This window comes from Sinocyclocheilus anshuiensis, unplaced genomic scaffold (genome assembly GCF_001515605.1).
Source record: "Sinocyclocheilus anshuiensis isolate Anshui unplaced genomic scaffold, SAMN03320099.WGS_v1.1 scaffold1581, whole genome shotgun sequence".
Classification (NCBI taxonomy): Eukaryota; Metazoa; Chordata; class Actinopteri; order Cypriniformes; family Cyprinidae; genus Sinocyclocheilus; species Sinocyclocheilus anshuiensis.
This window is the reverse complement of record NW_015540988.1, coordinates 625,805-638,316: the sequence shown is the minus strand read 5'-3', so window position 1 is coordinate 638,316 and position 12,512 is coordinate 625,805. Positions and strand designations below refer to the sequence as shown.

At 38.4% G+C, this 12,512-nt stretch overlaps 1 protein-coding gene across 1 annotated transcript in view; it reads left to right on the top strand.

The window, feature by feature from the left end:
* Positions 1–12,512, top strand: part of LOC107690173 (cell division cycle and apoptosis regulator protein 1-like) — a 22,012-nt gene that overhangs the window by 4,477 nt on the left and 5,023 nt on the right. Inside the window, exons 5-18 of the mRNA XM_016488416.1 lie at positions 802–834; positions 1,144–1,340; positions 1,419–1,545; positions 3,208–3,400; positions 3,487–3,619; positions 3,748–3,903; positions 4,785–5,010; positions 5,140–5,253; positions 7,476–7,642; positions 8,342–8,552; positions 9,553–9,633; positions 10,565–10,753; positions 10,838–11,029; positions 11,821–12,033. Of these exons, the coding sequence (XP_016343902.1) occupies positions 802–834; positions 1,144–1,340; positions 1,419–1,545; positions 3,208–3,400; positions 3,487–3,619; positions 3,748–3,903; positions 4,785–5,010; positions 5,140–5,253; positions 7,476–7,642; positions 8,342–8,552; positions 9,553–9,633; positions 10,565–10,753; positions 10,838–11,029; positions 11,821–12,033 (2,232 nt within the window). The remainder of the gene's footprint in view (positions 1–801; positions 835–1,143; positions 1,341–1,418; positions 1,546–3,207; positions 3,401–3,486; positions 3,620–3,747; positions 3,904–4,784; positions 5,011–5,139; positions 5,254–7,475; positions 7,643–8,341; positions 8,553–9,552; positions 9,634–10,564; positions 10,754–10,837; positions 11,030–11,820; positions 12,034–12,512) is intronic.

Genomic DNA, 12,512 nt, shown 5'->3' with positions numbered 1-12,512 from the left:
TCCGACCGAACTACAAACTTTCCAGTGATGTCTGTGAGAAAGGGATATTAACTCGACAAGCTTGCGCATGTGCGCCGCCGCGCGCTCAAGCCACTCTGTGTGTTTTGCTTATCAGCTCACACACGTCAGCTATACAGGTGTTAATACTGAATTTTAACATTATATTCATTGCATACATATAAAACCCACGTGGTCTGAATGGATCCCTGGCAGATACAGTCTGATATGGTTCTGCCTTCACAGTGTGTCATGATGCTGCTGTTGATTCCTGTGTTCTTAATCTCCATGTAGCACCAGCCGCCTCAGCCCTTACCTCAGGTTTCCCCACAGCTGTCCAGCTTTTACTCTGAAGCAGTAATGCAGCGCTACTCTGACATACACTCTGCGGTGGATTCAAGACAAAATGTAACCCACACCACTTGACCCCTGCGCCCCAAATCTCCATTCTCTCCTCCTCCTCCTCTTCCCCTTTGTCTTCTGCTTGATCCGCTCCTCCACTCTCCTGTTTCACAAACAGGCTTTAGTCACATGTCCTTGGGTTTCTTTCCTTCCACCCAAGACGAGTATCTGTTGATTCTAATAACCATTCTGCTCTCTGTTGTTCTGTTGTCGGTGTTTCTTTGTCTGAATACGGCACTTATCGCATGCCGTGTGGTATCGGTGTTTAGTATCGGGGCATTTTAACGAGTACGAGTACAGGAGCTCAGTATCGGGCCCGATACCAATACCAGTATCGGTATCGGTGCATCCCTATTTTAAATAAAAGCTTTTTTTTTTGTGTGTTTTCTTTATTTCTCACAGCTTCCACAACCCCAACAAGCCCTGCTATCACAGGTACACTGTGTTTCCAAATTCTGCATGTGCATCACATATTTCACATATTTTTCTTGCAAAGCACACCTTACTATTTTTAAATGTGTAAAATGAAGCAAGAGATCCTTATTAAATCTGTATCGGAGCTTTGGAATTAATTTTTTTTGTCCATGTGATAAAGTTCAATTGTGAGTGAACCTGCTGTAACACAAGACAAATTTCAGACTTTGTCTGACAATAAAGTTATATTGTATCATATCATATCATATTGTAACATTGCCAGCTATGAGCAGTTTATGTTCTAACCCTTGTGCGGTATGTATTTTGCAGCCCCCTGTTGCCTTGCCCACCTGCCTGAGCCTGTCCAACCCGCAGCAGACGGCACAGATAACCGTATCCTACCCGACCCCGCGCTCCAGCCACCAGCAGCAGACCCAACCCCAAAAGCAGCGTGTTTTCACCGGGGTCGTCAGCAAGCTACATGATACTTTCGGCTTTGTCGATGAAGATGTCTTCTTCCAGCTCAGGTGCATTATATTGTAAATGTGCAGTTGTAGTTGAGAGCTTTAAAGGTCAGGTGTGTAATTTCTGTTTGTTTTGTGTAGTGCGGTTAAGGGGAAAACACCCCAAGTCGGTGATCGTGTTCTGGTGGAAGCAGTCTACAATCCCAACATGCCTTTCAAGTGGAATGCCCAGCGCATCCAGACGTTACCTCAGCTGCCCAACCAAACGGTAAGCAAACCCACGTGGTCTGAAAGGATCCCTGGCAGATACAGTCTGATATGGTTCTGCCTCCACAGTGTTTCATGATGCTGCTGTTGATTCCTATGTTCTTAATCTCCATGTAGCACCAGCCGCCTCAGCCCCTACCTCAGGTTTCCCCACACATTTTTACTTTTTTTTTTAGAGTTTCATACAAAAATTTCAGTAGTCCAAATACCAGAAATTTTACCTTTTATAATGATTCTTAATACTAATTAGAAATAAACTAATTATGAATAAATTAACCTAATTACAGAATTGAAGGTTAAATATTAAACTAAAAATTAAAATAATGGCACGTGGGTGCAAATATTTTAATCAAGTTTTTATAAAGTAAAGAACAATGAAAGACTGGTATTGTTACTACTGCTGCTTTTGTATTTATTTATTTTTTTAAACCTCATAGTGAATTACCTGTACTTTTGACATCTGTACACCTGGACACAAATGTCACACTGAGCAGGTGCATGATGATAAAGCAAATGCAGACTGCTGTCTGTTTTGTTATATGTAACTAACAATATATGTGAGACATTGTCTCCTTTTGAAATGCCCAGAATGCTTGGCTTTTTTCTTTTCTTTTTTTTCTTTTTTAAAGAAAGTGCCTTTTGAAAGCAAGACTTTAAAAAATCTATTCTGTTTCTTAATAGGGGCCAAAACCAGCAAATGGTAATAGCAGTGCTTCTGCCTCCTCTGTCTCCAGCTATTTCTAACCATTTATTTTCTTTTCACTGGGTTTAGTGCTCCTTGATTACTCATTTAGGCAAATTTTCCACCCATCCTATAAAACAGGTTATCTAAACATTATGTATTGGATTAATGTTATTTATTTAAAGTCTTGTTTTTTATAGCCCCTAGCTGAAAGCTGTTATTATCGTTTTGATGAATTGAATCAATGTGCAGTAATGTGTTTGTGTTTAGACAATAGATGTTGGCTTGGTGTCTGCAGAGCTAGGCGATGTTAATTGAATTTGTCATTTTTATCTTGTATTTGGTATATTTTCGTATTTAAATATATATACGGCACCGTTCAAAGGTTTGTGGTCGGTACAGTTTTTTAAATGGCTTTAAAACATTTTTTTTTATGTTCACCAAAGCTGCATTTATTTGAATAAAATTGCAGTAAAGGCAGTAATAAATTTTTCTTTTTAAATATCTTTTTTTTTTCTTTTTAAATTTTAAAATGTAATTTATTCCTGTGATGGAAAAGTTGAATTGTCATCTTTGATTAATAGAAAGTTCAAATAAATTCTGTGAAAATAACAGAATTTTTTGGAACATTATAAATGTAATTTTTGATCAATTTAATGCCTGCTTGCTGAAAATAGATTTAATTTATTTAAAAATAGTAGTATAAATTCAATTAGTTAAAACAACAACAACAACAGTGTTAGATTAGTTGAAATTTACTACCTTTATTTACCTTTATGTCTTTTGAGATGTATTTTGAGATCTTTAACAGACATCTGATCATCTATGGTAGAACATATCTGTATAGTTTTAACTATGTAGCCCAACTCTAGCCTTAAGCACTACTTAATCAAAATTATGTTGTGATTTTGCGCAATAAAATTGGCGTTTGTACATACTAGCAAACCCAACTCTTTTGTTCCATCTCTTTTGTTTTTTCAGAGCCAGCCGCCAGGCCCAAACATGATGAAACCAGGTCCCACCATGCTGCAGTCTCTACCCCCACCCACCACGTTCAGCGTCCCGGCCCAGGGACCTCCTCCATCTCTTCTGCAGGCCCAGCTCTCAGCTGCTTCTCTGGCCCCACTGCTGCAGAATCCCCCACAGCCCCTACTACCCCAGCCTCCCCCTAAAGGTTCATCAAACCCCTCCAACCTTTCACAGAGTCACTCTTTTACAGAATCAAATCTGATCTCCCATCTCGCTCTCTGCCATGTGTAGACTCTGTGTTCTCAGGGGGTTTGCTGCAGCCCCCGGTGCGGATGATGCAACAGGTGAGGCGTGTGGACCCCTCACCCCGCTTCCCCAGCCGCAGTGACCGACCAGAACTCATCCTGAGGAAGGATGACCGCAGGTCAGCACGCATGCATACAATCAAGTATAATTGCTTCAGCAGTTTAGTCTGAAAATATTAGATATTGTCTTTGTTGAGTCTTTATTTGCTGTACATGCTCATGCTTTATTTTGCCTGTGTTTGTGTAGTCGGGAAAGAGATAGAGAGCGAAGGAGATCAAGAGAACGTTCACCCACACGGAAGTGTTCTAGAGACCGGTCGCCTCGCAGAGAACGCTCTCCAAGACGGCCACGCAGAGTCGTCCCAAGATATACTGTGCAGTTCTCCAAATTCTCTCTCGATGGGTAAGTTAATTGTTGTAAAGGAAGAATCTTGATGACTTGTTGCAAATTAAACAGAGTTTTTTGGGGTTTTTTGTATTCGTTTATTGTCATTCATCCTAGACATGGAAGAATGAAAAGGTGTTTCTCTACAATTATGTTTCTCTGGTAATAATTTAATAGCAATGCCGTACAGTATATGTAGAGATCTGCAAACAGATTAGACAATAAACAATACAGTATATGGGGTTTGGTTTGGCTTCTAACAAAAAAAAAACTATTATAGGTCAATACCAATTAAAATCACTCATTCACTTATCTGCCTATTGAAACTGTTGTTATTGTTGGATTCAGTCATTTATATCAAAGTTGCCATTAAATCAAACTTGACCGTTCTTATTTTATAATGGAATTAAGTTATTTAAAATTATGGAATTAATTCTTTTAAACTCACATGCACATCTCTTCAGTGACGTGTTCACAGGTGCAAGGGTGGGATGATATTCACTCCCCTCCAGCAGCCTGTTATTACCATGAGATCGCAGCCATAGCAAATGCCAATGATCCAGTCGATTAACAATGAACCAATTTAAATACCTCCCTACATTTTTTCTTGTTTGAGAAGCTGGATATATGTCAATAGGAATAGACAATCACAACTTCCGTTTCATTAAAAAAAATTAGGCATCACTGGATTGGATTTATTAGTTGGATATATACATTCATCTGAAAAGTAATTAAATCTGACCTTCACGGACACTAAACTTGCATTAAGAGCACCACAGAATCAAAAGAAACGCAGAGATCTTGGAGTCTGCATTTATAAGTTAGCTACTTTATTATGATGCACTTTTTAGTGTTGTTTAGATGTATGTTTGGTATATGACTGTCTCTATTCTCATCAGTTGCAACTGTGACATGATGGAGTTGCGGCGGAGGTATCAGAGCCTCTACATCCCTAGTGACTTTTTTGACGCTGTGTTTACCTGGGTAGACGCCTTTCCCTTAACACGACCTTTCAACTTTGGAAACTACTGTAACTTCCACATCATGCATAAAGAGGTGGACTCTCTGGTGAAGAACACGGCTGTGCTGGACCCACCTGATGCCAATCACACCTACAGTGCAAAGGTAATGCCCCCAGATATGGTCATCATTTTTGAGTAATTTATTGTCAAATTCTTTTTCAGAATAATGCTTCTTACCAGATTTCATTGAGTGGTTTTTGGCAGTCATGATTAATGTTGATGGTTGTTATAGGTAATGCTGCTGGCCAACCCTAGTCTACATGAGCTGTATCATAAGTCGTGTGCTCTGGCAGAAGATCCACCAGAGCTGAGAGACTCCTTCCAGCACCCTGCCCGCCTCATCAAGGTACAGCTCTCTGAATTACACTACTAACAGCAGCAAACGGACTGGGTTTGTGTAATCAGCTTGTTACGTAATCACTAACTTACGTGCTATTTTACGAAAATTGTTTTGCACTTATGCTGTAGTATTTCACAGGGATGGGACAACATTACTCTGTCGGTGACCGTAGCTGTTATTACTATGAACCCTTTTCAAAAACTGTGACGATACATTTCCACAGTTAATAATGTCAAAAAACGATTTTATTTTTTTTTATTTAAAGGGATCCTATTATGCTTTTACAATGTCTTGAATTTGTTTTGGGGGTGTACTTAATGATATTCTAATGGGCCGCTTTGTGATATCACAAAACATGGAAAACAAACGCTGTAGTCCAAACGAGCCGTTCGTTGTAGTTCTTGAAAAGGGTTTTTTTTTAAACGAAATATCTCCCTTTGGAGTGGACTTTGAGATTTGTAAGTTTGAAGATCTTTTTTATGCCCAAACATGCACACTACGCACTGACTAAAATTCAAAAAGTGAAAAAGCATAATAGGACCCCTTTAAAATTCATTTATAAGACTATACTTTTATCTAGGTATTACATTTCATAAAACAAGTTAATGCCACTGTGTGAGTGTTTTTAACGATGTGATGGCAAATTTGACATTTGTGAATTTTATTTTTTGCTATTCTGATCAAATGGAATTCAAAAAAGAACTATGCTGAGAATGCCAGTAGGGGGCATTCTTGTGTACCAGAACATGTCGTCTAGCTTCTGACTGCTTGTCAAAATTATGGTAAAACTTCAAGTTATGAATACTGTACAATTTATTCATTTGACCTTTTTTGCACTGATGATGAAGAATAGTTACCAAGCTTGCCCGAAGATACTATTCTTTTAACCAGTTTATGAGAAGTATCTACATTTCCCATCATTTGGAGCAGCACGAGAATTATGAAATACATAATTTAATAATTTCAATGTAGGATATTGCTTTGCAAATAATGCATGTCAGAGTGCTGAACAAAAGAGAAGGGAAACTATGTCTGCAGATAGGCCTGCTGGTACATAAAAGTTTTAAGACATCTCTTCACTTTTTGCTAGCAGTAAAGCTTCCTGTCTTGGTGGGAACAGAAAAAGATAGAAATTAAAAATGGTTTAACACATCCAGTTTTTTCTGACCATGATGACGCATGTGTCAGAAAGTGTTAAGTAGTCTCAATACCACAGCATTTGTAGTTTCAGTTATTATTTTAATAACACAGCAAAAGCTAACTTGCTTTTTAATACACTCCTTTTACCAATTTTATTTAACTATTATTTGAAGTTATTAGTTAGAATTAAAGTTATTATATATAATCATTATATTATTAATAAGGCTAATAATTATAAATAATAGAATGTAATGCAATATCAAAATAATTTATATAATGCAATATCAAAATAATACTGTAAAAATACAGTAAAAATGGTAATACTGAGAAATATTATTACAATTTAAAATATGTTAAAATAACTGTTTAATAAAATAACCGTTTTCTGTTAACTGTTAAATAAAATAACTGTTTTCTGTTGTAATATGTTTAAACATTTTATTCCCATTATGGCAAAGCTGAATTTTCAGCATCATTACTCCAGTCTTCAGTGTCACATGTTCAAAATCATTTTTCAAACCTCAAGAAACATTTCAGATTATGATCAATGTATTATCAATGAAAGCAGTTGTATTGCTTAATATGTTTGTGGATTTTTTTTAGGATTCTTTGAATCAAAAGGTTGATAAGAACAGCATTTATTTAAAATAGAAATCTTTTGTAACTTTATAAATATCTTTACTGTCATTCTTGCTGTATAAAAGTATTAATTAAAAAAAAATCTGACTGACCCCATATTTATTACACGGGTAGTGTTTACCATCATTTACCCACTATTAAAATTTCAAACGTTGAATGGGATTTAACTTTTAAGGACCCTTAAATATAATGTACACTGAAACTAGTTTCCTTGCTCACCTGCACACTGAAAGATATTTGTCCACTCCTGTGTTTGATGTGGGGAGTTTCTGTTGGTGTTGGGGAGCTGACTGTGAAGTGTATCTGTCCTCTTCCACTGCTGAACACTTTGCTGTGTGGAATAAGCTCATCTGATATTGTCTCTCCCTGTGTCCGCCGCATACACCTCCTTCAGAGCGCTCAGCGGCTTCCCAGCGTCTCGTAACCCATTTGAACTCCTCTGTTTTCAGTTCCTGGTGGGGATGCGGGGCAAGGACGAGGCCATGGCCATCGGGGGTCACTGGTCTCCCTCTTTGGATGGAGCCGACCCGGAAAACGATGCCTCGGTCCTTATAAAGACAGCCATACGTTGTTGTAAGGCTCTGACAGGCATTGATCTGAGTTTATGTACCCAGTGGTAAGTACAGCTCCTTTCTCGGTCTATGCCGATGCATCTCCTTGTAATCTCCATGTGTGCATCTTTTACTATTTAAAAAAATGTAAAAAAAAGGCCGACAGGCAGACAACATCTAAAAGTCTGTGACCCACTGCATGGTTTTGACACAGCAGTGTATCTCCTGACACGTTCGATGCTTTTGTGTTCATAATTTTGATTTCTCAAATTTTGTTTTGCAATGTTAACGCTAATGTGTGTGGCAGTCCTGCCTCTATATCTTTGTGGTGAATGCATTGATTCTTTTGCTCAGAGAGCAGAGCCAGAGGAGTCGCCGCCACCACCATCGTTACTTTCTGTTCTCTCTGACCTTTGCCTTGTGTTAAATATCTTACATATTTAACTTGCTTTCACTGTGTCTGAATCTGTCCTTCTCTCACACCCCCGGGGGTTCGTAAGCCATCTTTCACGAGCAACCGGTTCAGATTGACGGGTGCAGGGGGGGCGGGGTCTTTGTCGTTTTTGATATTGTCTGTCGACCTCCCTGATGCGTGGCTGCCGTTCATCCTGAGAAACCCCCCGTGGAGTTCCGCAGACTGTATTTTCTCATACGTGTCTCATTCGGGGGGTCGAGGGGATCTGAGCTTTGTGTGTGTGTTTTGGGGGAAATGGGTGATGTCTCACAGAATGTTTCTTTCCAACGCGCTTCTTCCTTTGCGACAGGTATCGTTTTGCAGAGATACGCTATCACCGCCCTGAGGAGACTCACAAAGGGCGGACAGTCCCCGCACATGTGGAGACAGTGGTTTTATTTCTCCCGGATGTTTGGCATTGTCTTCCTACCCGCTCAGAGTGGGAGGGCCTGTCCCGTGGACTCAAGAAGCAGCTGGCAGAGAAACTCTTGGCTGAACGGAAGGAGGCTGATGGAGAACAGGCACTGAACGCTAATCCCTCTCTTCTCATTTCCGCTTCTCACAGGCACAGGAATAGACAAACAAAACACTCAGAAAACACAGAAAGAAACAGACAAGTATCACAGGCATCATACAGAACCCACTTTTACCATCCCACCCTCTCATCCCTGACCCTCCACCCCATTTCCTCCTGCTCTCCCTCTGTCACGCAGTCTCGCACACAGCGGAAGAGCTTAGGTTCTACTTTATGACACCTGTCAACTGGTAAAACAGCTTCCAGCTCAGCCGATTGCACAATTGACGGCCGTGATTGAGATAACTCTAAATTTCCTGTTTAATTTCAACAAATCCAAATTGAAAAATTGACGCATGGACCAATGAGACCAGTTTGGGAAACGAATGCTGGAATCTGGAGAGCCAGTTGTGTTTATGATGTTTGTGTGTTTTTTTTAGATCGTTTTGCTTTCCTGTTCAATATCTGCCAAACTCTCTCTGAGTTCTGTCTCTTGTCTGTCTCTTTTTTTATTTTTGTTTTATTTACACTGTTCTCTGATTGGACTGTGCCTAGACCCTTTGTGGATGTGATTTTTCCAGGGAGGACAGTTCTGGCTAGGCGTTAAAGAAAACAAGCTAAAAAGAGTATACGTGGGCAAAAAAAAGGCAGCAGTAAACGTAGGCGTAGGGTTTGGAGACCTTCTCTGAGTGCATCTGTCCCATGTCCATCTTTTGAACCCACTGTCATTGATTATCTTTTTGTATTCCACAGAACTGGTTGATTGGCTGATGAGTGGGATATGGATCTGTTTCTGAAAGCTAGAGAGCTTCCGTGTATCCTAGCAGTGGATTTTTGTTTTTTACCCAGTCGAGAGCTCAGTAGGAGGAGACAATGAGAGACAGTTGTGACCTTGCTTCTTGCACGGATCAACTTTTGTTTCAGAAAACATCTTTCAGTCTGAGAGTGGTGTGTTAACATGCTGTTTTCTTTTTTATCTTCTTCTCTCTTTCAAATAACGTGCATAGGAGGAGGATAAGGACGAAGATGATTCAAAGGAAGTCACTACGCCGACTCACTGGTCTAAGCTTGATCCGAAATCCATGAAGGTGAGATTCCCACAAGCAGACTGAACTGTTTTATTTTACATCAATATTCTCTAGGCCTATATTCCATTTGATGGGGTCTTTATATTCTTTATAGACCTATTAAATGCTAAGGTATAGAAAAGCTTGTCCTTTTTTAAAATAACCAATAGATTTTAGTTTAGTCACAGTCCCTCAAAACTTTATTTTGGACACTTTTTTTTATAGACACTTGATGGTTAAGCAAATTTTTTGGACAATAATATATACCCCTTTGAACAACATACACCACCATTCACTAGTCATTTTTGGAATTAAATTATAATTTATTGCCAAACATGGACACATTTTTGACATTGATGATAAGTTTTGTGCATTAAATCAGCATATTGGAATGATTTCTGAAGGATCATGTGACACTAAAAACTAGAGTCATTTTTGAATTGTGATAATATTTCACAATATCACAGTTTTTACTGTCATTTGTTTCAATAAATGCAGCCTCGGTGAGCATAAAAGAAAACAATTTAAATCAAAAACATTAAAAAATTGAGTGGTATTGTATTTGATAGAAAGTAACCATTTGATATTAGATTTGAAATTTTTGGTACATCTTAACAAGAATTTTAAAATACTCCTCTCCAGGACTGGAAAAATCATTAAACATTGCAAATTTGTAAAAAATGTTCTCTTCTTTAAAATATTTTTGTGCTTGTGTAGAGGAAACCTTGCTCGGAGAACAGCGTTTACATCATCAATCTGTCCATTAATAGTTGTTTAGGACATTTTTGCACTGTTAAGTATAATCATAGTTTCATAGTGTTGTACATGGCATATCTGTATAAAATTGTTTAAAAAAAAAAAACACTTTTAATCAACTGGAATAGCCATAGAAATGCATAGGAGAACAACGCATGGAGCGTTCAAAGGGCTGATGAAATGAATTTGCACACAGGTCAGTGACTTGCGTAAGGAGTTGGAGAGCCGTTCACTGAGCTCTAAAGGGCTGAAGTCTCAGCTGATCGCTCGCCTCACCAAACAGCTGAAGGTGGAGGAGCAGGTGGAGGAGTCCAAGGAGCCGGAGAAGCCTGAACCTCCTAGTGTGGAGGAGGATGAGTCCTGCAAACTGGAGGATGACCGAGAGGTGAGAGAAGATCAGAGAATCCTGCTCTTATAGAGAGCCTGTCTGATCAATCGCATACAAACGTGGAAAAAATATTCCCTTCAGGAAGAGGAGCGAAAGCGGCAGGAGGAGCAGGAACGCCAGCGCAGGGAGAAACGTTATGTTCTGCCAGATGAGCCCACCATTATTGTCCATCCCAACTGGGCTGCCAAGAATGGCAAATTTGACTGCAGCATCATGTCCTTGAGTGTGCTGCTGGACTACAGACTGGAGGATAATAAAGAGCACTCCTTTGAGGTGAGGATCACTGCAGAGAGGTAAAATAACATGTTTCTGCATATTAAAGATTTTTTAAATTAATAATTCACCTATAAACTACTAAGTTTTGGGACACTTTGCTTGACTTCACCTGATATAATTACAATATTCTGGTGTCAGATACTCTTTTGTAAATGGTTGCCTATTGCAGTGAAAGGAGGGACTTGACATTCAAGCAATATTCATTCACAAAACATTTTTGTTACTTTAAATAAAATATTAAAGAAAAAAAGTTGCTATGTCAGTATTTCTCATTTTCATAATAACTAAAAAATAAAACTGAAATAAAAAGGAGTAAAAAACAAACCCACAAAATGACTAAACCTTTACCTTGAAGATTAAAATTACAAATATTAAAGCTGCAGTCCGTAACTTTTGGCGCTCTAGCGGTTAATAAACAGAACTGCGTGCGTCTTTGAACATTGAAGCTACTTCTCTCCGTTTATGCCTATGACGAATCACGCAGGTACTGGGCTACTCCGCAGCGGTTCCACCAGTACCAGTCTGAAATAGTCCGAATATAAACACTTCTCATAGGTGTACCGTAGTGATTCAGGACAAGCCAAAAACACGGTTTGGAAAATGGATTCATGATGTACTTGCTTATTATGTTAATTTTGTACATTTTGAACACACAAAAAGTTATGGACTGTAGCTTTAAATACAAAAACAAAAATCAATACTAAATAAAAAATGAATAAATATTAATAAAACCTATAGCATTTGTCCAGTGATGCTAAATAACACTGGTCTTTTGGTGTCTGTTTCAGGTGTCTTTGTTTGCTGAATTATTCAATGAGATGCTTCAACGAGACTTCGGCTACAGGATCTACAAAGCAATGGCTTCTCTTCCCAGCAAGGATGAGAGGAAAGATAAAAGAGAGAAAGCTAAAAAAGAGGCAGAAAGGAGGAACGTAAAGAAGGAAGAAGAAAATGGAGAGCCGGCCACAAAGAGAATGAGAGAGGAGGATGAGAAGAGGAAGGTGGGGGAAATAGAGTTTCTACGACAATGAAAAACCTGGAAATATCAGGACTAGTGCTGTCAATCGATTAAAATAAATTAACTAATTAATCACCCATTTTTTTCTGAAATTAATCGCGATTAATTCCACCTAACATAAAAATTTTGATCATACTTTTTTCATTGCAATAATTTCACATTCAATCCTCAATGTAGAAACAGTATAAAGATAGTATATTTTTAATATTTGTATAATCATTTGTGCATCACTTTTATGACTGAAGGTCAGTATCACGGATTCCAATACTACTGATGTCTCTAGGAAATTGTTCTTTTACCCTAATATTTACTTGTTGACTATAGCCATTCAACATTACAGTATAATTGAGAGCTATCAAAATTATCAAATGCAAAATTTTAAATTAAATATACTGTAGATGAATCCTTAAAGCTACAAAAGTTATTGATTTCCTCTTTTTTTCTTTTTTTTTTTTTTTTTTT